The sequence below is a fragment of the Sinohyriopsis cumingii genome, chromosome 2, assembly GCF_028554795.1.
Source record: "Sinohyriopsis cumingii isolate HCF-2022 chromosome 2, ASM2855479v2, whole genome shotgun sequence".
NCBI classification, from domain to species: domain Eukaryota; kingdom Metazoa; phylum Mollusca; class Bivalvia; order Unionida; family Unionidae; genus Sinohyriopsis; species Sinohyriopsis cumingii.
The window spans coordinates 87,436,676-87,463,594 of NC_142962.1; the positions used below are offsets into that span (position 1 = coordinate 87,436,676).

Genomic DNA, 26,919 nt, shown 5'->3' on the forward strand with positions numbered 1-26,919 from the left:
ACACTGAACATGTAGTTGGGATAAGAAAATTAGCACAGAATTGGTGAGGTGGTGGAGATATGAACTATGTCACCATGTTAATTTGTAGAAGGTGAATGGGTTGTCTATAGGTTGTTTTTTTCTTTCTGACATCAGTCTCAGAGAAATTCACAATTTAAATAATAAAAAGATAAAACAAACTAATAATTATTCATGACTCCTGAATATTAAAATAATCTGTAAGTATCATTTTGTGTTATATCTATGTATAGATTCTCCACATATTATATCAATATGTGCATTGGAATGGCAAAAGTAATCGATGAATTGTTTCACTTGTAACTTCAATACTGCTAATCATTTGGACAACGGCAAAAGTAATCGATGAATTGTTTCACTTGTAATTTCAATATTACTAATCATCTGGACAATGGCAAAAGAAAATTTACATTTAACAAATTCTCAAAAGACAATGATATCATGCTTGTTATATGCAGTAAAGTACGACAATCTGGACAACAAGCAAATTCATGAATTTTTGTCTCCAGCCATATGTGGGAAAGTTACCCAAAGTATATAATGATGAAACCTGGCTGTGATCCATGTGATAGAAATGATGTTATTAGGTGAGCAATGAAAGTAACCAAGTTACATGTTTTTATCTCAAAGCAATTTAGAGTAAATGTGCAGATAAGGGGAAGGAATTTATTAATGAACTTGACCTGGATAATCAAACCTTGACTATGATAAATGAGAGTACCTGTGAACCTCAAAATGGCTTTTAAGATACAGAACATAAACAAAAGCAATCAAAAACAATGGGCTGATGTAGGCCCAAGATCACTCACCTGGTTGACCCTTACTTGCTTTATAGTAAAATGCAAGAACAGAAAAATGTGAGTCAATAGAATGTTCTACGTAGAAATTTCTTTCTATCTTTGTGACTGTATATGGATGAAGCAATTGTTTCAAGGTTTCTCAAGCTTTTATGCCTTTATCCAACATCTATCAAACTCTGGTTTCTAGTGAAAATCCCATGCTGATATGACCACCCATTCAAGAGGAAAAGCAAAACTAAAATTTTCAATATGGCTGCCATGGAGGCCATATTGGACATTATATCAATACCAACAGCATTCAGAACCAATTTGACATCATAAAAAGTGTTTTAGTGGAAACTCCATGTTTATATGGTCATTCATGTGTGAAAAGTAGCAATAAAAGTTTCAAAATAGCCGCTGTGATGGTCACAATGGACAACAGACTGACTATATTTTCATTTAGGACCAATTAGACATTATATTAAGTCTTTACGGGAAATCAATAAGCTGATATGACTATCCATTCAGAAGTAGCTATAGCAAGATTATCAAGATGGCTGCCATGGCAGCCATATTGGACATAAGATCAGCCCAATTTTCAGTCAGAACCAACTAGACATCATGAAAGTCTTTTAGTGAAATTTCCATGTAGCTGTGACCATCTATTTAGACTTAGAAAAAAATGTAAAGATGGCCACTGTGGTAGCCATATTCGCTCTCTGAGCAGCACCAATTTTTATTTAGGGCCAACTGGACCATGGGATCAATGTGTGTGCGTAAAGGCTGAAGGCAGTCCTCTAAGTACTTAAGCAGGGGCAGTGATAACACATTTGTGTTAATGGATGGATGACAGATGACAGATGGACAACTGATCAAACCATAAGCTTTTTTGGTCTATATTCAGTTTAGCTAGAAGCATAAAATATAAAGATACTAAAATTCTATAAAATGTAAAAAAGATAAAAAGTAACACAGATAAAATCCTTAAAACATGGGACTAAAAAAAAGTGATCTCTGTCTACAATAGGCAGTACTGTATATTTTATATGAAGGACAATAAGTGGTGATTTTCATAGAAAAGCTCTTAAAGTTACCTTAATGGATAAATATCCTATAAAAAAAGCTGTAGTGTACATGTTTCAATAGAAAGATCACTGGCACACTGTGGTAAAACTTATAAAAATGTAAAACAGTATTTGACATAATGCCTGCACAGTGTGATAAAAAATTGGGCGAATTTCATGCTGTAAAACTCATTACATCAAGCTGATGACAACCCTGAAAATATGCAGCTGCTGCGTATATGACCTCCAGTGACCTCCTGTTGTGTGTATGCCATACTAAAAGGCCTAGTTCCTTTTGTCATTGATCAAAATTCTTTTTTTTGAGATCCTCTATCTCTTTTCCATTTGGATCATGTACAATAAAATCAAAGTTAAATGGTACTATTAGACTAGGCATGCGTCAGCAATTCATTATCTTCTGTGCATATTTTAGAAGCCATGTTCCTCAACCAAGGTATTGCTAGAACCAAGACAAATGGGGAAGGAAATATCCATTTTATGTAAGTTATGATCAAAAGAAAAAGCATGCAATAATTAGAACATGTCTAGGTATTAAGCTGAATGAAGTACTTCATAAAGCTGATAAATTATCAATATAATACAAAAGACCACTGCTTGTGTCAATTATCAAATTACCACAGACAAATTAACTACAACAGCTGTGCCACTATATATTCCCATTTGTGCCCATTGACAGAAAATTGATAACAATGACAACCAGAAAGACAGTCAAGTTATTGATTGAAAGCTTTAGGTAATTAATACAATGTAACTTGGATCCCACCAGTTTTACACAGTTTGTTTCTGTATCACTCAAAACTAAAAAGGATCCTTATCGACCTACATATGTATATTAGCAGTAAGTCTTGTGAATTTTATTAGTCAAACTAATATCTTTAGTGAATTTCTCCTTATGAAAAAAATTTCCATGATGTCAATACTATGGGAACAAAAATCTTATGTATGGATCATTTCCAAATGCCATTATAATTACCAAGTTCTGCAATTATCTGATTTTTCCATTCATGCTACATCCTGGTAACTTAGTCATATAATAGCCTTAAATTTGCATAGAAAACTCTCTTCTTTGTCAGAAAACATCTGTCTTAAATATGGGACAGCTCTGTACATGTATCTCTTCTTTGTCAGAAAACATCTGTCTTACATATGGGACAGCTCTGTACATCTATCTCTTCTTTGTCAGAAAAAATCTGTCTTAAATATGGGACAGCTCTGTACATGTATCTCTTCTTTGTCAGAAAACATCTGTCTTACATATGGGACAGCTCTGTACATGTATCTTTTCTTTGTCAGAAAACATCTGTCTTTCATATGGGACAGCTCTGTACATGTATCTGTTATTTGTCAGAAAACATCTGTCTTACATATGGGACAGCTCTGTACATGTATCTCTTCTTTGGCAGAAAAAATCTGTCTTAAATATGGGACAGCTCTGTACATGTATCTCTTCTTTGTCAGAAAACATCTGTCTTACATATGGGACAGCTCTGTACATGTATCTTTTCTTTGTCAGAAAACATCTGTCTTAAATATGGGACAGCTCTGTTGTTAAAAATCAACAATGTAACTGGACCATACATCAAGTGGGTTGAGATAGGATGTGTTCCCAAAATTTGAAATGAATTTGCAGAACTAAAAGTTTTTATAATAGCATAAACCTCAGATAACAAAAGAAATACTGTAATTCAGAATTTGTCAATGGCAGTATTGTACAAATAAACAAAAATCATCAAAATTATTATATTTGGGCCAGTTCTGAGTTCATCATACGAAGTGCCATACACCAAACAAAACTACAGATATTGTTCTGTCTATAGACATAATATTTTCCCTATGAGCAAACAGACTGCAAAAATCTGAGATTTTAAAAATTTTACAAAACTGCTTAGTCATTCATTACAGCACTTTAAAGTAATTTTCAGGAAGTAACTACAGTAATACCTCGAACATTTGCTAGGTTAGGTTCCAGAACCAGTCGCGGATCAGGAGGAATCGCGAATGTTTGGTACGAGTCACTAAAAATGCTAATAAATGCTTATTTCTAGGGTTTAAACCCTAAATATGACCCAAATCATGCTCCCAAAGCACTTTAATTTCATTTAAAAGTTAGCGTAATACATTACCCTTAAAAAGAGAAATAAATGGTTGACGTAAAAATAGAGTACAGTATTCGCCTAATGGGTATTTGCCACACTAGCGCATTTACAGTACGGTACATGTATACTAATATTACCCCTATACTAATTCATTGGCTGCTGTTTTCTTTTGCACTCACAGTAAGGTAAAACCAAGTAACGAATGGGACTGTAAACTTAATGACTGATGTTTTCTTTGTCATTGTCAGGAAGGTAAACTAGGTAAACTTCATATGTCACAGAAGTCATATAATGAAGGTACAATTCAATAAAATAAAGAAAACATGTACGTAGAGGGTACCAATGAAAATTTCGCGAATCCGTGAATTCGCGAATCCAGAAACGCGAATGCACGAGGTATTACTGTAGTGCGTATGGAAATTATGTATCTGAACCCAGTGGATGTTATGGCATCTGTTATTCAAAATGGACTATTTCATAAACTTAACTCCCATATTTTATACTACTTGAGGAATTTTACTCCATATTACAGGTGATTACGTCTGTTGAGTCAAAATGAGACCATGAGGTTGCACTGGTTTACTGCAAAACAACCAAGTGTCACCTCTGTTCAAACTTCATTTGTACATGTACTGGTCACTGTGTTCATAATTTCAATTTAGCACACAAAAAGCAAGCAGTGACATTTGACTTGCCCTCAGTGGGGAATAGGCCTGGCTTTAAATCTTATTCACAATAGCATGGACATGTTGGTAGTCAGATCTGCACCATTTTAATTCAAGTATCAATTACATCAGGTGCAAAACCTATTTTAGCTAAAATCCCATTTTACAATAGTCTGAACAAGATTTTTGTGATGGACACTATTGGTGCCGCATTGAAGGTACCACACTGAAGGTGCCACATTGAAGGTCATTCAGGACAAGTTACATATTGTTATAATGAAAATCACATATTGATACAAGTTTCCATTCAGAAGTTGCTGTGTGAAAATGTTCGAGATGGCGACTACTGCAGTTATATTGGCAGTATAGATCATAATTATTTTAATACAGGCCAACCACATCCTGCATGAAGTGAAACCCCATGTCAATACAATCATCCCTTAAGTAGGAGCATGAAACCCCATGGCAATACAACCATCCCTTAAGGAGGAGTGTGAAACCCCATGTCAATACAGCTTTCCGTTAAGAAAGAGCATGAAATCCCATGTCAATACAACCATCCCTTAAGAAGGCGCATGAAACCTGAAGAAGTCAATACAACCATCCCTTTAGGAGAAGCAAGAAACCCCAAGAAGTCAATACAACCATCCGTTAAGGAGGAACATGAAACCTTATGTCGATACAACCATCCCTTAAGGAGAAGCATGAAACCCCATGTCAATACAACCATCCCTTAAGAAGAAGCATGAAACCCCATGTCAATACAACCATCCCTTAAGGAGAAGCATGAAACCCCATGTCAATACAACCATCCCTTAAGGAGGAGCATGAAACCCGATGTCAATACAACCATCACTTAAGGAGGAGCACGAAACCCCATGTCAATACAACCATCCCTTAAGAAGGAGCATCAAACCCCATGCCAATACAACCATCCCTTAAGGAGAAGCATGAAACCCGAAGAAGTCAATACAACCATCCCTTAAGGAGAAGCATGAAACCCCATGTCAATACAACCATCCCTTAAGGAGGTGTGTGAAACCCCATGTCAATACAGCCATCCCTTAAGGATGAACATGAAACCCCAAGAAGTCAATACACCCATCCCTTAAGGAGGAGCATGAAACCCCTTGTCAGTACATCCATTCCTTAAAAGAGAAGAATGAAACCCCATATCAATACAACTTTCCCTTTAATGGTGATCATGAAACCCCATGTCAATACAACCATCCCTTAAGGAGGAGCATGAAACACCAAGAAGTCAATACAACCATCCCTTAAGGAGAAGCATGAAACCCCATGTCAATACAACCATCCCTTAAGGAGGAGTGTGAAACCCCATGTCAATACAACCATCCCTTAAGGAGGAGCATAAAACCCCATGCCAATACAACCATCCCTTAAGGAGAAGCATGAAACCCGAAGAAGTCAATACAACCATCCCTTAAGGAGAAGCATGAAACCCCATGTCAATACAACCATCCATTAAGGAGGAGCATGAAACCCCATGCCAATACAACCATCCCTTAAGGAGAAGCATGAAACCCGAAGAAGTCAATGCATCCATTCCTTAAGGAGAAGCATGAAATCCCATGTCAATACAACCATCCCTTAAGGAGGAGCGTGAAACCCCATGTCAATACAACCATCCATTAAGGAGGAGCATGAAACCCCATGCCAATACAACCATCCCTTAAGGAGGAGCATGAAACCCGAAGAAGTCAATGCAACCATCCCTTAAGAAGGAGCATGAAACCCCATGTCAATACAACCATCCATTAAGGAGGAGCATGAAACCCCATGCCAATACAACCATCCCTTAAGAAGCATGAAACCCGAAGAAGTCAATGCAACCATCCCTTAAGGAGATGCATGAAACGCCATGTCAATACAACCATCCCTTAAGGAGAAGCATGAAACCCCCATGTCAATACAATCATCCCTTAATGAGGAGCATGAAACCCCAAGAAGTCAATACAACCATCCCTTAAGGAGCATCAAACCCCATGTCAATACAACCATCCCTTAAGGAGGTGCATGAAACCCCAAGAAGTCATACAACCATCCCTTAAGGAGGAACATGAAACCCAAGAAGTCAATACACCCATCCCTTAAGGAGGAGCATCAAACCCCTTGTCAATACATCCATTCCTTAAAAGAGAAGAATGAAACCCTATATCAAAACAACTTTCCCTTTAATGATGATCATGAAACCACATGACAATACAACTATCCCTTAAGAAGGAGCATGAAACCCCATGTCAATACAACCATCATTTAAGGAGGAGCATGAAACCTCATGTCAATACAACCATCCCTTAAGAAGGAGTATGAAACACAATGTCAATGCAACCATCCCTTAAGGAGGAGTGTGAAACCCCATGTAAATACAACCATCCCTTTAGAAGGAGCATGAAACCCCACGTCAATACAACCATCCCTTAAGACGGAGCATGAAACACAATGTCAATGCAACCATCCCTTAAGAAGAAGCACGAAACCCCATGTCATTACAATCATCCCTTAAGAAGAAGCATGAAACCCCATGTCAATACAACCATCCCTTAAGGAAGATCATGAAACCCCATGTCAATACATCCATCCCTTAAGAAGGAGCATGAAACACAATATCAATGCAACCATCTCTTAAAGAGAAACATGATGGTCAGATTGGGATGTCATATTGGTTGTATATTCATCAACAACCAATTCCTTAGTGCAAGAAGTGTTTTTGTTAAAATTCCATGTCCATAAGTCTATTCTGGAAGAAAAGTTATACCAAGTTTTCAAAAATGCCAGCTGTGGCAGCTATATTGTGAAATTTGATCAATACCATTTTCAGTCTGGACAACCACATATGAAATTTTCAGTAGATACATCCAGGCCTATGAAACAATGATTTTACAAAATTCCATCAGAATAAGTAAAAAAGTTCTTGAGCTAATATGTCTATCTGTTTTGAAGAGGAAGTGATACAAAGATTTTCAAGATGGACACAATAAAGTTATGTTAGAGGTCATACCAGAAACAATTTCATCTAGGTCCACCCAAGTATCATAACAGTCTTTTAATGAAAACCCCATGACAACTGTACCATTTGCTCGAAGGGAGTTTCAATAACAAGATTTTCAAGATGGTCATCATGGTAACCATGTTGGAGGTTAAAGCACTAAAAAAAATTATTCAAGACTATATACATATTATAAAAAAGTCTTTGTGAAAACCTTTGTTGATGTGACCATCAATTCAGGAGAAGTAGTAAGATTTTAAAGATGGCCAACATGGTGGCATTACTGGATGTTCAAGGATACCATTTTTATTTATGACCAACACAACATCATGATGAAATGATGTGCCACGTTTCATGACTTTCCTCCAAGTGCTTGGGACCTCAAGCAATAACAAATAATTTATAAAAGATGACAGATGGATGACAGGCAGGCATATGACCACTGTATGAGCTATTCTGGTCTTCGACCACTTGGGAAAATAGAAATCATGGTCATCTCCTGTGTCTAGAGTTGAAAAAGATAAAAATACATTTCAATTCTGGGTAAAATGTATCTACATGTATTATAAAAAAAAAAGGGAATTATTATTACTACAATATCCTAATCTGCATGAATGTAAGAAATAATGTACTTACTTTAGGAATCTGTTCCAATTCTGCCCTATTTTTCTCTGAAAATAAAATGAAAGGTAAGATTTTTGGGGTTCAAGAGTGACTGAAACCACTATGTTACTGGTCAAAAATACCATTTAGTTTGCGCTTAGTTATATCTAATTTGGATACAACAAAGTCACATCATGACTCCCAATTATTTATCTTTGAAAGTACCATGTTCTCCAACACTACTCAAAACATGAGCCAAGATGATAAACAGACAAAATAATTCAGTTGTTTCATAAACCTAGAACTCACAGATCATAACTAATGTTCTCATGCAACAAGCATGGGATTATCTGTTATGGGATTATCTGTTGTAGGGATTATCTGTTATAGAAGCTGGCAAGTAGTAAAATTACTACCATACATTTTACTGATACAATGTTTATCCTATCCCTCCCACTCATACATACATTTATTAAATTTTTAATCATTCTAGCTACAGCACAGTTCTGTACATAATATGGTTGGCAGTTATGGACCCAAATTAACATGCTACAGCAGACTCCCCTGTAGTCTCTCAAAAGTGGTCATCTCATTATATAACAAACAAGCAAATTCAGTAAATTTTTGTTCCCCACCTACCCTGGTGAAGTAACAAAAGTTCACAGTAGTGAAATCTAACTATATCCTTTAAGACAAAAATGTAAAGTTACTGGGTAGACATGGAAAGTAACTGAAATTTCACTGCCCTATCTGGACATTAGAGGATAATTGCTGAATATGGGTTACCAAAAAAATGTATCAGTGACACTGACCCTTAAAATAAAGTCTTCATTGTGATACATTAGATGCCATCAAAATATGAATCATAAATGAATGTACCATTCATGATTCATCCCTGTACATTAATGGGCATTAAAGATATATAACAGAAGAAAAGGAAACCTTAAATGTTGCCCAGTGAACTTGATTTTGAAGATACAGTCACACAAAGATGCAATGCAACACACCTTCCAGTTATAATATACATGTATACAAATCTTCATTCATTATTCTTAAATAGCTGTTAAGTTAAAACGCTGTACATCATATATAGTTTTACCAAATTTCATCCCTTCATCTCAAATGGCTCTAAAATTAAAGAGTGGAAAGGAATGCGTAATGAAAAATTTAACATTAAAAATTGTGCTACTGACCTTGACGGTAAAAACCAGTGTGGTAAACATCACACCAGCTAATGACAACATATCAAGCTTTATTCCTTAACCTTAAACAGCTTTAACGTTACTGAGCAGAAGGTAAAGTATCATGGAAATGTAAAATACTGAATGGTGACCTTGACTTGAAGACAGAACCACCTACACAATGTGGTATACCACTATGCAACACATATTTTGGTTTTGATGTATAAGTATATCAAAGTTTAATTTATAACCTCAGAGTGTGATGAAAACAAAAACCTTTTATGCCATAGCCATGACCTTGATAATACAACCCTTAGTGTGGTATGGAATACACCTTCTGATGATACCAGGTTCATCCTTTAATCTCAAGTGACTTTAAAGTTATAAAACTGAAGGAAAAGTTTGACAAAAACAAAACTTATTGAGCAGTGACCTTGACCTTAAAACAGAGCCACATTGTGTTATGTGATACCTTTTAGTGATGATGTAATAATGTACAAGTATACCAAGTGTCATCCCTTAATATGAAATAGCTTTCAAGTTACAGAGCAGAAGAGAAAGTGGGATGGAAAATGTAAAATACTGAAGCATGACCTTGAAGACAGGAAGTACAATGTGTGATGTGATACACCTTCTAGTGACAAAGTGTAAATATATGAGAGAAAAAAATCCCTTAATCTCAAATGGCTGAAGTTATAGAGCAGATGGGAAAATGGAACAGATGGATGGAAGCATGAATAAAAATGTCCACCCCTTTACCTCAAAAGGCAGGTTACAATTATTCTATGTATTCATATCTAGTCCGTGAAGAAAGGTGGTCTCTCACAACAGTGCTCTTTCAAGACAGTTTTAGTCTCTAATGTTACCACATTTCATGTTTTCAAACAGCTATTAAGAAAAAAATCTAGCCTCAGTGAATGTAATTTCATGCAAAGAAACATTCTAGTGAACGATAATTCTTGGATACTATATTGTCCTGATAAATGAACTTATTGCATTTATTCTTATAACTTTAACTACTTGGATATATTTATTTTTGTTGTTGTTGTTGTTCTAGGGTTCAACACCATTTTTCAGCACAAGATTGGCTATACATGGCGGCCAGTATAACTGGTGGAGGAAGAACCCTGGAAAACCCAGGAAAAAACCACCGACCCATGAGAAGCTACTGGCAGGCTTTCCCATGTACCTACGCTAGCCAAGCCTTGGACTTGAACACACGCAGACAGAGGTGAGATGGCAGTGATCCGGAACAGTGAGCGCTTTAGACCACTCGGCCACTCGGGGCCCCTATTTATTTCTGCAACTTTCATAATGTAAAATACTGAAGAATGACCATGAAGATAGGAAGCAAATTCTGTTATTAGCTATGGATGTTTACCTGTTTGTTTGACAGCCTTGGTAAGGAATGTTTCTTGCTCTTCCAGCTGTGACAGTCCTTGTCGATGTTTCTGATGTTTCTTTAGTCGCTGTAAAAAGAGGTAACTGTTTAAAAATAATATTTAGTGTTCACTATGTCTCTAGCTTTCTTGACAAGATGTACAAATATAACAAGAGAATAAAGAGACAAACAAAATTCGTAGTCTCTTTGTTTTTAAAACTAAGTGAAAGAACAATTTGTATGGGTTTTGAAAGTAAAATTGAATGTAAAGGTTACATGTGTACTGAATGAATAGCACTCTGCATTTACAATTTTTATTTGACATAAAAAATTATTCAAACTTGGAAGAAATCAGTTTAAAGCATACAAATATAAAAATTGGTACAATATTGGTAAAAATGGGATGAATATTTTTCATTGTTATTACTGGTTTTGTTGTTGGTATTCATAAACAGATTTGCATTTTTGGCCCATATTTACCTTACTAATTGTAAAGGGTTGATTTTTTTCTAGATTCAGCACCACACTAAACAGAAATGTCAGAAAAGGCAGGAAACATCAAACAATGTTGATATGCCTATTTCCACCCTGTGTCTGTTGTGTTTACAAGACAGAACTGTTGCAATGTTACAGAATGCAGAAAGCAAGAATTTTGTAAAGAGTTGGTGTTTACAAAAATAAGCACCCTGAAGAAAAAAAGATTGGGGTGGGGGTTAGATTTACAAGGATAAACCAGTAAAAACCAAATTCTTCTATTTTAAATTATTGGTAAAAATAAGTACAAACCAAAAATGCATTTTATTATAAATTAAATAATATTCAACTTAAAATGACAAAACAATATGCAAGTCAAAAGTATGTAATTAAAGTAATGTATTCAATATCATAATATGTGGGAGCTAGCTATGCCAAATTCGACAAAGGTGATCAACTATTTCAAATGGCATTTTAATTGAATGAATGATCCGAAAACAGAAAATTCAGATATTTTCTTCAACATGCTGGAAAAGTGCAAAGTCACTACCTATCGCTAGTACATTATAATGTATGAATCTGATTTCAAGACAAAAGAAACTTTAATATCGGGGAGGGGGCTTTGCCAAAGTTTACAAAGGTGATCAACTATTTCAAATGAAAATTCATTTTAATTGAAACAAATGACCTGAAGACTGAAAATATGGACCATTAATTTTTAGACCACTAAATTAATGCACTACTTTCTAACCCAACATGAAAATCTTTGGTACAACATGAAAATCATTGGTACAAAGTCAAGAACATAAACATTTGCACATAAATTATTACTCTTCTTTCAATGTGACCTTTACCTTTTTATGCCCATGTCAATTGACTACTTTCTCCAAAAACAACTTACCTTACTTGGTAAAGGTAGGAGCTACTGAACTGAAGTTATTGTATTGAAAGGAAAAGTTAACAGATGGCCACACAGAGGACGTAGTATATTTTACACCAGAAAGCAAGGTATAAAAAAAGATAATATTTGGAAACATTTTATTTATTTTCAAATTAAGTAATATTTCAATCTCAATATCTGCTTCTCTCCTAATAAAAATACTTTTAAAAACATAAATACAGTAGTACCTCATTAATCTGGACACCTTCATTTCCAAAAAATATTTCCAGATTAATGAATTTTCCAAATTACTGGATTTATATAATTAACTCTTGAGTTATGTTTCTTTTGGAAATATGAAATGTACTGATCATGTAATGTCTGTATGAAGTTAAAGATATATAATTTTGTATATTAAAAAAGACAATACAATTACAATTTCAGGTCTTACCTTCTGCATTTAAAGTATTTTTAATATTAAAATTAAAAATATAATATTCTTCAAAAAAAGATGCTTTTAGTTTGCATCAGAAGTCAAGTATTGTTGACTGTCTGTTTTCATTCATGGCCCAGTCTATCAATATTCTGGAAATCTTTCACTGGTTGAAAAGTGCTTCTTCGTATTTGCATTGTCTCTTACTGCTGAGTAGGTGACAAGTATGAAATCTTCATTGTCAACTCTAGTGGGACTTTCTGTAATGACTGCTTTTTTGTACAGAAGTACTGTATATACTTACTTATATGTTGAGTCCAACTGCAAACTGCAAAGACCCAGATCTGCTGTTGCATAATGCACTGGCAGATCTGGGTTTGTGCACAATAGAACAAACAACACAAACACTGATCTGCAGGGACATTATGCTACGGCAGATCAGACTCATTGTCGGCAGTTTGACTGGACTTAAAAGTGAGTTTACTGTACATGTACATAAAATTAATGGACCTCCAAACAAATCACAGGCTGTTATGTTCTTATTCATTGTGATTTATGGGCTGTAAGTTCATGTTTCTTAACATTTTACCATTCTGTGCCAACATTTTTCTTCCAGATCTGGAACATAAATTTCAATCCATTTTTGAATTAATGATTAATGCTTTTGTTCGAAAAATTATTTTCAAACATTTATTTCTAATCATTAGCTTTCTGGATTACTGGAATCCAAATTAATAAGATTCTGTAATGACAAGTGCCTTACCCCTGCAGTTCTATGAAGGTACTTGTCAAAATGAAATTTCTCGATATCTGGGAGGTAGGGGGATGGAGGAATGTAAGTTTTCTCATAGAAGTCTTGGCCCCAGGTCTTCGAAAAGAAGTCAGTTTCTCTCTTCATCAACCTTGGATCATTCAGGGCTGCTGGCAGATTAACAGATGCATTGAATACAGTCCAGCGATGTTGGTCTTGAACTATAGATGGCTCTGAGTTGGCCATGTTTGGAGGGACAGCTATTGGTCTGGGTTGGACACTCATATGATTGAAGCCTATAATTCTGCCATCTGCAATTTAAAGAATGATTTTACAATCAAAACTTACATAATCTGTTTTTCTCACTGTAAATTATATTAACTTGAAGGAAGCAGCTGTCATCTTTATGCAGTAATATAAACCAGTGACAACATTTAATGTATTCTTTGAACAACCTATTTTTAACTGCAAAGTGGAGATAACTCATAATCAGATTTAACAAATATCTGGAATCGACAAAATGAGGAGTTCAGCATTAAATGTTAAAAGAATATGCACTTATGCCTGTTGTTGCAAAATATGGTTTTCAACATTAATGTTTCACTTACTGCGAGTCTTTATTTTTATGGACATCTATTTTTGTGGTTTTGAAAGAAATAACATTTTTGTTGGTATGTAAATTAATGGTTTGGGGAAGAGGATCACTGTTCATTACATCTTTAAACTTATGGTTTGTGGAAGGTGGTCTTTCTCTTTCCAGTAATAGAGCGGTTTGATGGTTTTTTAAATTCATTGTTTAGGAGAAGGTGATCTTACTGTTTCCACTGGAGGATCAGTTTGATGGTTTTTTAAATCCATGTTTTTTTAATTAATAATGGAATCCAAATAAATTTGTATCCATACCAAATAATTAAACATATGAAACATAGTGTTCTCTGTTTGTTATGTTTTAAGATAACCAAAAGCATCTTCACAATGAAAACTACTTGTAACTTGCCACCTTCAGCAATTACATGCATCAAATGTTTCAGAATTTGAAAATACAAGAATCTGAAATTCAGGCACTTTTACAAAAATGTCATCCAAAGGAATCTGAAATTCAAGCAGTGATACCAAAATGTCATATACAGTTATCTGAATTCAGGCATTGATACTGAAATGTCATACATAGGAAAGTGAAATTCTGGCACTGACACAAATATGTCTGACACAGAAATCTGAAATGTAGACACATATACCAAACTGACACACACAGGAATCTGAAATTCAGGCAGTAAACCAAAATGTTGTATATATAGGAATTTGAAATTCAGGCAGTAATACCACAATGTTCTACACAGGAATCTGAAATTCAGGCAGTAATACCTAAAGGTTATATACAGGAATCTCAAATTCAGGCAGTAATACCAAAGTGTTTTACACAGGAATCTGAAATTCAGGCAGTAATACCTAATGGTTATATACAGGAATCTCAAATTCAGGTAGTAATACCAAAGTGTTTTACACAGGAATCTGAAATTCAGACAGTAATACCTAAAGGTTATATACAGGAATCTCAAATTCAGGCAGTAATACCAAAATGTTTTACACAGGAATCTGAAATTCAGGCAGTAATACCTAAAGGTTATATACAGGAATCTCAAATTCAGGCAGTAATACCAAAATGTTTTACACAGGAATGTGAAATTCAGGCAGTAATACCAAAGTGCTGTACACAGAAAATAAACAAAGATAAGTTTTTGTCCTCAAATATTAAAGTGAAGTCATTAAATTTTAGCAGAATTAACATTTTCATGAATTCAGTACATTCAACAAGTGTGCTAAATCATGTGCTTGTTTGATTTGGATTTTTAACGTAGCTTTAACAATTTTTCCAGTCATATCACTATAATGTCTGCAGTGTGGCAGTTTATAGTGATATCATGCCACAGGCATGAGAAAACTGGTCCACTATGCAAGGACAAAGTTCTAACTCAGCTGGGGTATAACTTGGTAACATTTTGTTATAAAATACTGAAAAATTCAACTTGAGCTAGATTGTACAAATATAAAGCATCATACAAAATTTGGTTTAAATCCATGAAATTCTTAAATGGTAGTTGAATGGAAACTTATTTAGTAACAGATGGCCAGGATGTGATAGGTTGACTTGGGAAGCACTATATGAACCTTTCAAAGAATGTGGCAGGACATAACAATTTAGCACCACCAAGGGGCCACAAAAAATTTTTGTTACCAAAACTCTTTATATAAGAATAAGACAATAATATCACAGTCAATTATTACTTACTTATTAATGTTATCACATTTAAATTATGTGAGCATGGAGATGTTGAGACATATTATAACCTGAAAGTTAAGTGAAGTTAGTGGGAAAATCATAATAGTTTATTTGAATACTATTGCATCTATATAGAATTATTTAAACCATTATCAATTCTATTCCTCACAATCCAAAACACGATGCAAACTCATGCAATGATGACAGTCACTAGAAACTGTACCATAAATGAAACATGCATATTGTAACCTTTGCCCAAATAAAGCCAAACGAGGTAGAGTTTTGTTTTGTTTTAAAAAACATTGTATGTATGTATGTATGTATGTATATATATATATATATATATATATATATATATATATATATATATATATATATATATATATATATATATAATGATTACTCTCTCTCTCTCTCTCTCTCTCTCTCTCTCTCTCTATATATATATATATATATATATATATATATATATATATATATATATATATATATATATATATATATATATATATATATATATATATATATATATATATATATATATATATATATATATATATATATATATATATATATACTAAGTGCTTCAAAGTACTGTGCAAAATGGCTCAGCTTGATGAACAAATAAATTCCAGGAATTGTTTTTCACCTTGGGGGGAAAACAGTAAAAAAGTACTATGTTTGGCAATGAGAAACAGGACGATCAGCTGTCCAGAAATACATTTTATTTTGATCTATGAATTAGACTGACTACTTATCAAAGGAAAACTTGGTTAAGTTTCATCTCTCTCTCTCTCTCTCTGTCTCTGTCTCTCTCTCTCTCTCTCTCTCTCTCTATATATATATATATATATATATCCTTTTCAATATATATCACACAGGCAAACATTTCATTAAAATATCTTTTGAGTTCACAAGTCACACATATACATAAAGATAGGTCACTGATTTCTATTTTCCACTGCCATGACCTTGACCCTGAGACAGGGAGCAGGACTATAGTGTCATAATGTCAAGTCATATTATATATAAATATATATATTTCTTCCAAATATCTTCAATTGATTAAAAAGTATAATCCAGAAATGGATACAAACTGTTCTTAAATTTTCCTTGATGTAACCTTGACCTTGAGTTTAAGTGCATGATTATGACATTTGACAGGCTTTTTATAAATGATTATCTGGTTCATTAAAATACCTTCAATGGTTAAAAAGTTACAGTTTGGATAAGGATACAAATCATAGTCACAGAATTACATCTTCCCTTGATGTGACCTTCACCTTTAGCCAGGGGTCACAGCTGCGGTCACAATGACTTGTGTTGATATGGTTGAACTAGTCATGTTAGGATGCATCCACAGAACAATTTTCAGGGATACAGATGAAATAAGTTCAGTAATAATGAGGGTGTAACAAATTGCTGAAAATTCAAAACTCACTCAAGCTTGAAAATTTGGTGTTTTGTATCATTTACATAGTTGCAAATATAGACTAATTTTCATTTGTGTCTGTGAAATAGGTTTCAAGATATTGAGGATATAATGAATGAACACCTGAAATGCATTAGTCCCTCATGCATGCAAATTAGGCCACATTATCCTAGTTTAGGTATGGTTGAGTTACTTTTGCAAGATGTACCACCATACCAATTCTCATGTGTCAATGAAATAGGGTGCACTACAAAGATGTTTAGCAAACAAACAGGTGAAAACACAAACGTCATTCAGTCATGCAAAATTTGGTCACACTGACCTAATTTAAGTAAGGTTATTGGTAAGATACTTACATCCAGATATATCTACATAACAATTTTCATAACAGACTTCAAGACATTGAGGGTGTAACAAACAGAAACTGAAAATACCAAAGTCACTCATGCATGCAAGTTATGTCACGCAGCATGCTTGTGGCTTGGCTGAGTTATTCTTCAAGAGATATATCGTGTGCAGAAAGAAGTTGGGTCTGGGGGTATGAACTGGGACTCTGGTCAGAAACTGGTCCTATTTAGCAACTAATGCAGGTGGTAGTGAAATCAGATCCAAGGGGTATACAAGCTCATAGTGGGTCCTTTGCAGTCTCCAGTGTGCTAAAAGTAGGAATTGAAGAGGGCACAAGTAAAATCTACACATTTCTGAGGATGAGACGACTTCTCTAGGTTGAGAATAAGATAAAAATGAGGCAATCAATAAGGACAATGTGCATCAAACAATCATCATATTACTTATCTCAACATGGCAAAGAAGGACAAATCTTGATAGCTATGAACTATGTCTGACATGGAAGGATACAAATTTGAAAATGGTCTGTCATGATAGACTACTTGGTGTTCTGGTAGATAATAACCTATCATGGACTGAACATATCAAACATATCAGTAAAAAAAGTCAATTCAAGTTTATGGCTTTTCAGTAGGATAAGACATTTTCTCACTGAAAGGCACAGAAAACTATTTTATAACAGTTACATACAACCCTATTTAGACTACTGTAATACAGAATGGGGTTATTCAAATGATAAAAACATAACAAAGCAGGCACATCTTCAAAATAGAGCATTTGGGCTAATATCAATCCAGAAAGAAAGCAAGGAAAATTTAGCTGGTAGGTTAAAAATATTACCTATTAAAGACCGAATCTGGTTGAGAAAAGCCAAATTAATGTACAGGATATCCAATAATAGTGCTCCTGAATATTTATGATCACTATTCCAGTATAAGCTGCCTGGTAATACTCCCCACCTGCGATCCATGTCTACCAACCAGTATAAAATTCCCTAACCAAATGAAGAGTTATTTTAAAAAATGTTTCCAATACTCTGGAACTCTGCTCTGGAATAGTATTCTAGCTGAGATTAGAAATGCCCACTGTATTTCCTTCTTCCGAACCCAATATATCCATTGGCTTCAGAGATGCAGCTAAAATAAATTCCTTTGTATGAGGGCCTCAAGGTAGATTAGTTCTTAGCTAATTGTGTTACCCGCTCTAAATAAGGTAATTATTATTATCATTATTATTATCAAACTAGTGAAAGATGGAGATCTCTTAAGAATTCAAGTGGGCTGTTACCACACCTACCACCCTGGTAATGGCTCTTGGGCTACAGGTGAGGAAGGACAGAAGTGCTTGAAACTGAAATACCTCATGGTCAAGATAAAGATATTTTCTTTGAGGCAGGAAGATGGGGATGTGAAGGTATTTATTCTGAAGATTTATGGAGACTGTAAAGCTGTAGGCTTTACGGCATTCCTGACAAAGGTGGTAGTCTCTATTGTGAAACCTGTAACTTTCCTTTAAAGTGGACCCACATATTGTCTGTGATACCTAATGAAACCTCGGAAAAAAAGAGCTAGACAAGCACATACAAGATTGCTGGGCAGAGAAAGATGGTGCATGGGAGGGTGCAACTCCCCTGGTATCTTGTGGATCGGGAAGGATGTTCTAACAATCTTGATTTAGTCCAGAAGTATCAATGAGCACCTTGTAATTCAAATGAATAATCTAAATAAATAATCCTCTAACATTATAATTGCACACCACTAAAAGAGGGATTCAACTAAAGATGCTAACATAAGAATGAATAATCTGATGTAATCTGATGTAAACAACCTTAATATAAAATCTTAAGTCAAAACTTTAGGACCAGGATGAGGATCAAGCATTCTTTTCTAGAACATCGCTGAGAAACATCATTGGTGATTAAAAGCTACATTTTTGGTTTGATGTTAGAAAATATGGCATATGGCATTCTGATGCAAATTTGTTAGTGAGTCACTGAAATGTCATGCATGAACTCTGTGCATCTATTTTTGAAAATGTGACTAATTCAAATTTCACTTCTATCAAGTACCACAGCTGCTGTATGGCTTGTGTGTTAATCTTGTTTCAAATCTGGATATATCTTCAATCCATCTGATCAATTAGCAATGTATGTTTTATCTAAGGTTTTAATGTTGTAGAGTCAACAGTCATAAGAAATGAAAGAAAAACCAAACAATCAAATACAAGAATTGGCTGGACATAAATGATGCTTTTTAGAGTCCTCTCATTCCTATAAATCTCAAAGAAAACGATATGTAAATGCTTTGACTGAGTATAGTGGCAATGAGGTCATCTGATGCTGGCATCAGCTTATCAAAATCCCTTAGAGAAAGTAATAATTTTAAGAGGCATGGTACAGATGAATTGTTGTGATTATTTTATATTGTTTTTAAATTATGTAATTGCTTGATTGTTTGCTAACTATTTGTGGAAATTGGTTAAATTTTTAATGATTTCTTGATGTCAATTTAAAAACACCATCAACAAATCTTTTTACAAGCTTTAAGCGGCTTCAGTTTAGGAAGAGAATTCAATTTCAATTCTAGTCTATAAATCTTCACATAGGCTGGCTCCTGATTATTTTAAATAGACTTTACATTTGTAAAAAATGTACAGATGTATGAACTAACATCCATAAAAACTAACAATTTATATTTACCTAAATCAAATTCAGGGCTTTTTAAGGACAGTTTTGCTTTTCAGGAGCCAAGCTATGGAATTCCATACCACGTTATATAAAGTCAGCTGACTCCTGTCAAGCTTTTAAAAAGCTTCTCAGGCAACATCCACAGAAACAATGATTTGGATTATTCTCTTTAATTCAGTACTACTAATAGAAACATTGTTATTTCCTGTATTCACCTATATTACTTTACACTGATTCACTAGTTATTAGTTATCTTGGTATGAATCTTGTACATATTTGCCAGGGCTGTATATCAATTAGATCAATTATTTAATTTTTAATACTATTTGTTCTCTAAAGACACCTCAGCTTGTAAATATTCTATATATATATATATATATATATATATATATATATATATATAAAACTCTAGAAGGCCTCATAAAAGATTGGTTAGTCAACCAAATGAGCTTCTTTAAAAAAGTTGTTATTATTATTATTATTATTATTATTGTTATAATTATTAGTATCATTTTACATGATAGATATATACTCTATATAATTACTAAAATAATCTGAAGCCTGTCTGATATACAACTTACTCTGAATTTAAAGCTGCAGACACCAGTGCACAAAGATAGCCATTGCTGAATTATCTAACCTATATCCTGAAGGGGCTTACAATATTGTGAAAAAATTGAGCATCCTTATGAGTCTGATGTTAATGAACCTCAAATTAAGGACAGTAAAAAAAAAAAGAAGTAACTTCTCCTTCATGATAAGAAAGAGAACTGATAGAGTTTGAGGAAGAAATGAAGGAGACACAATGTGTTAATATAACTTTCATTTGCAAATATTTCCTGAACTGAAAAAGGAATAAAATAATAAAAAAATTACTATCAATAACTTCTTCAGAATGCTTCACTCCTGTTTCGAAATTAAAGACTATGGCTATGCATTCTTATTTCAATAATGTGAAAAAACAGCAATGTCTTTTGAAAAAGAAAATTCTTGTTTCTCTTGAAAGACTAATCATATCTCTGCATATGGTATCCAATAAACAATTTTTACATACATCATTTACGTAAGAGTTTTACAAGCATTTTAGACTGCTAAAGTGGCATAAGTGGTTAGAGCATCAGTCTTGGATGCAGGAGGTCATGGGTTTGAACCCCTACCGAGTCATACCAAAGACATAAAAAATGGTACTAACAGCTGCCTCATTTGGGGCTCAGCCTTAAGAGGTTAGTGTTAGGACTGGTCAGCCTGGTGTCAGGATAATGTGACTGGTGGGACATCATGCTACATGTCTGCAGCATGATGACACAGTGCTAGACATCACTATAAACTGACACAATGCAGACATCATAGTGATATGACTGAAAAATTGTTAAAGCTACATTAAAAATCCAAATCACACACTTTGCAGAGATATCTCCTTATCAAACTTTGTAAATCTCCTGATTTTACCTTTCTGAGCTGTAATATGTTTTAATGAGATCATGGGAACAAAACAAAAATTTACTTGATATTCCATCAAACCACACTGACTTCACGACCTAATGCAATTACTGATGTTAATTTCAACCAGCACAGGTTCTAAGGGGGAAATGTTAGGGGGAGGAGAGGACATGATTTTCTTCCAACCAGGATGTTTTTTCCTTTATATCAGCTGATATGATAGAATTAGTTCATTTCTTTTCAATAAAACAGAGCAAGAGCATTTTTATCAAGCTATTTAGAAGCTGGGCATTTTTTTTCTTCAAAATTATCCCAGCACAAGTCTCAAAAATTAAAAGGTCATTCACTTTGGATAAACATATTGTGAGTCAGAGTTCAAAGTTTGCTTCTCAATAGACAAATGATAACTTGCCACTTAGTAAATGATAAAGATACAACTTGGGGTAAAAATCTCAACATTTTTTTGGTGTCAGTTGCCTCCATTCAAAACATAATCAAGATATAGCACAGGGTGGACAAATTGCTAATTGGTGTGACAGTCCAATGGGCTACCAAAATGGAAACTGGTAGCGTACAAAACAAAGTTGTAACCCAGGCCAAGAATTTAACATAGATTTCTTTGTAGCCAATGGGACTAGTAGATTTACAAGTCTGCTAATCTAACTGAATCTTCACTAGTCCTTCCCATAACAACTGAAACTTGACTAGTCATCAGACTATTCAGATTATGAAAACTACTTATCCAGCTGAGTATTTACCAGCCTCATGCTAGACAGCTACAGCTAATTTCAAGCCATGCAACTGATACATTTCAATAAATACAAATTTCTATTTAATGCACCATTAAAAACATGTAGATAGATAAAACTGAAAGGTGGTAAATGGTTCAGAACAACAAATAGAAAAACATTCCAAATAGATAAAATAGTTTATGTTTTTATGCCTTTGTTTTAACATTCAGCACTCAATCTCTGTAATTTAAAATTTACAAACAAGGCAAACTGTTTTTGCTCTACGGATTACAAGAACACACATGCTTGATTTTGTTGTTGTTGTTATAGGGTTTAATGCCATTTTTCAGCACAAGATAGGCTATACATGGCAGCCAGTATTAATGGTGGAGGAAGAACCCGGTAAAACCCTGGAAAGAACCACCAACCCACGAGAAGCTAACGGCAAGCTTTCTCACATATCCACACAGGCCAAGCCCAAGACTCAAACCCACGCAGACAGAGGTGAGATGGCAGTGATCCGTGACGGAGAGCGCTTTAGACCACTCGGGGCCCACCACATGCTTGAAACCTTAGAAATTTGATTTTAGTTTTTGCAAAATAAATAAAACAAAGAAGAAAAATCAGTGTACCTAAATTAAAAATCAAATACGTTAAACCTGGATAAAAAGGTGTGTCAGTGTACAGCTTGGTCTGTTCTTGATCTTCCATTTTATAACTATATCTTTTATTTTCCTCAAGATACAAATTCCTCTAATTTCAAGAAAATTCGTTATAAAGATTAAATATTTTGTTTTTAATGCGTGAGAAAATTCAGGATGTGCGTGGAAGAGTGATTTCTGCATGCAATGCGTATCTTATGCGTGAGACACGACAGGTAAGTTAAGCACCTGAACCTGCTTGATTGCAGACATGATCCCTTGCAATATGGTCCTCGTAGTCTCTGTCACTCACTCCCTCTACCGGCAGTGAGGGACATACATCATTCAAGCCATACCGGCACACGTAAGATCCACCCTCTTTGGTGCAGTGAAAATCGCGCAAATGTCTTGTAAACTCTCTTGGGGACTTGAAAATTAACTTGTCCTTGCAAATTGTACACTGTTTCCAAGGAACTGCCCGTTTCTCATGATGATGTGACTCTGGTATTGAAGACATGATTCAACATAAATTTCAAGTCTGAATAGTTTCTGCCATCTGTAAGCATAAAGCTAAACTATCCCTCTGATTTAATGTCGCTACAGTTACGACTCACGCATACGTACAAACCTAGATACAAGAATGGTTTGCCAACAGATCTGACATGATGGCAAATTGACCCGTCAAAAGGCCGCACTTGTTTGAGCATCGGGGATATTGAGAACGTTCCAAAGAAGAAATAGATTGAGTGATACGGTTGGAAATCTTCATGCCGACTAGGTTTATAGTAAAGGTCACACATGTATTATAGGCGTTCAACATCGATTATTTCCATAATGGGTGTCATTTGTAGAATTTGATTCTTCATACCTTTAAATGGCAGTTATCCCTATACATCCATATTCCTTTTGAAGGTCATTATTAAGACCCCAAGAAGTACATGTAACAAAATCAATGTTAAAGTACATGAATATTTAAGGATGAGATTAACCTAAGTTATGATCCAGTACAATCCGGATTGAATGTCACACACTGTGATGTCACAATGAAAATTACACATGTTGATAAACAAATTCATACTACCCTTTATTGTGTTGATCAAACCTGACATGATCTTTTCTTGATTTAGTTTAGTTCATGGCCACCATTATAAAAGTCTATAATCAATAATTTTCATGGAAAAGTTTCTTGATGACAGTTAAGGTGAAGAGCATGCAATAATCAGCATTAAATAGACTTTGGTTAAACAATTTGGTATTAAAGTTTAAACAATTTATATTTAATTTAAGATGAGTAAATGCGCATACATGACCTATATGACATTTGACTATAGTTGGTTTGGACAGAGGAATGACCTTATAGACATGGTGGATAAAGAAGATAAAGTGCAATATTTGCAATCTAAATTTTATTAATTTTATTTTAAAATCAATTTTGGTTATGACTGCATTAGAACCACAACACTTTGACTTCATATTTATTCTTCAAAGAATGTATTTTGTTGGCAGGTATTAATAGCCTAATCAGAGGTGACATCTGTGATGTAAGATTTGTAACTTGTCAACAGATAAAAACCTTATGCATGAATGGACCATCCATTTTGTTTTCAGGATGGGTTTGGTGGTGGGACATACACTCATCCCAGACTTGTTAGCCACCTATACAAGCATAAATGAGCACTTATCAGGACACTCGCTATGTCAGCACATTCATTTGTATATGGAAAGACTGCAACAGGATAATTAAAAAAAACAGTTGCCAATTTTTGCATATCTTTAAACAATTTAAGTAATTTTCCTTCTGTCCTCTGTCTCAGTAAGATACACAAGGGGGGTATTTTTAAAAAATATTAAATAATGAACTCATTTCTCAAAGTAAGATTAACATTTTGCCTTTTGTTTGGTGTCATTAAAATTTCCTTTCATCTCGATGATATGATTTCAATAGTAAAACTTTCAAACAATAAGGTATCAAGAATGATAACATTTACAAGAACTAGCTTCTCAAAAATGAAAACAATGTGAAATAATCTCTAGTTTTACCACAGAAAATTAAACAAATAATTTTCCAAAATTACATATGGAAAGATGATTATATTTTCATGTTTGACACTTACTAGTATACACGACAAGTACCAACCCAACAGCAGTTTACTATTTTATATGTGTAGAAGAATTAAATTCAATATTTAAGTTAAAATTAAATTTTAATATTTCAGAAGGTTTACTATGCATCTGAAGGAACTGGTAACTAAATGCATCTTAAACTGGGGATGAAATTCATCTAAAGAAACTGGGAACAAAATTCATCTAAAGGAACTGGGAACTAAATTCATCTAAAGGAACTGAGAACTAAATGCATCTTAAACTGAGGATGAAATTCATCTTAAGGAACTGGGAACAAAATGAATCTACAGGAACTGGGAACAAAATGAATCTACAGGAACTGGGAACTAAATGTATCTAAAGAAACTGGTAGCCAAATGCATCTAAAAAACTTAGAACCAAATACATATGAAGGTGGAACAGGGAATCAAATGCTTCTGAAGGAACTGGGATCCAAATACATCTAAAGAAACTTGGAACCAAATGCATTTACAGAACCTGAGAACCAAATGCACCTAAGGGGACATGAACTAAATCCATCTAAAGAAATTGGGAGTCAAATGCCTCTGAATGAATGGAATCCAAATGCATATGAAGAAATTGTGAACCAAATGCATCTAATGTAACTGGGAGACAACTGCATATGAAGTTACTGGGAACCAAGTACATCTCAAGTTACTGGGAAACAAATATATGAAAGAAGCTTGGAACCAAATACATCAGAACTCACTGGGAACAAATACATCTGAATAAACTTGGAAACAAATGCATCTAAAGGAACATGAAACCAAATGCATCTAATGTTTCTTGGAACCAAATGCATCTAAAGGAACATGGAACCAAATGCATCTAATGTTTCTTGGAACCAAATGCATCTAAAGGAACATGGAACCAAATGCATCTTAAGGAACATGAAACCAAATGCATCTAATGTTTCTTGGAACCAAATGCATCTAAAGGAACATGGAACCAAATGCAAGGAACATGGAACTGAATGCATCTAAAGGAACATGGAACCAAATGCATCTAAAAGAACATGAAACCAAATGCATCTAAAGTTTCTTGGAACCAAATGCATCTAAAGGAACATGAAACCAAATGCAAGGAACATGGAACCAAATGCATCTGAAGGAACTGGGTGGAAATGAATGTTAACTACAAAACATTTGGTGATCCTCACTAAATTTGTTAAATAATTTGGAGATACCTACACAAGGAAACTAAAAGAATTAACTAAAATGACTGCATTTTGCAACAAACTAATTTTTCTTTCAAATGCATAAGGAAGCCATTAGTGAAAATAAACAAGATTCATTAGTGACCTGCTCACTTATGTTTGAATGCTTTTTTTGACGTGTCCTTTGAAACTCTATTCCATGAATTAAAATGGCAAAATAAAAGTAGCTGAATAAAATTTCATAAAGTATTACTTCTTTTAACAATTTTAAAAAGAAATAGCTTTCATGTTTGAACCATGCTTTTTGAATGATGTGTTATATGTCAGGTGTTATTGTCATTTGATGTGTGCATTCATAGTATATATCGTCATCTATTTCTTATGTGCTTATCAGTTTTGTCTTTTGTATGTAGGATATTGCTCATTATTATGCAACTTTCTGTTCCTGAAATAACTTTTCTGACACATAGGCAATTAAGGATGACTAAAGAGCAAAGGATTACACATGGAACCACACCATACATGCATGCATGCATGCATGCATGCATACATACATACATACATACATACATACATACATACATACATACATACATACATACATACATACATACATACATACATACATACATACATACATACATACATACATATATATATATATATATATATATATATATATATATATATATATATATATATATATATATATAAGATCTCT

At 34.2% G+C, this 26,919-nt stretch overlaps 1 protein-coding gene across 1 annotated transcript in view; it reads right to left on the reverse strand.

The window, feature by feature from the left end:
- LOC149805324 (vacuolar protein sorting-associated protein 54-like) overlaps positions 1 to 23,600 on the reverse strand; it is an 80,981-nt gene extending 57,381 nt beyond the window's left edge. Inside the window, exons 1-4 of the mRNA XM_089934075.1 lie at positions 23,168 to 23,600; positions 13,372 to 13,670; positions 10,822 to 10,909; positions 8,293 to 8,327 (exon numbers count right to left, since the gene is read on the reverse strand). Coding sequence (XP_089790201.1) covers positions 8,293 to 8,327; positions 10,822 to 10,909; positions 13,372 to 13,670; positions 23,168 to 23,435 — 690 coding nt within the window. The 5' untranslated portion in view covers positions 23,436 to 23,600. The remainder of the gene's footprint in view (positions 1 to 8,292; positions 8,328 to 10,821; positions 10,910 to 13,371; positions 13,671 to 23,167) is intronic.
- Between the last annotated feature and the right edge of the window lie 3,319 nt (positions 23,601 to 26,919).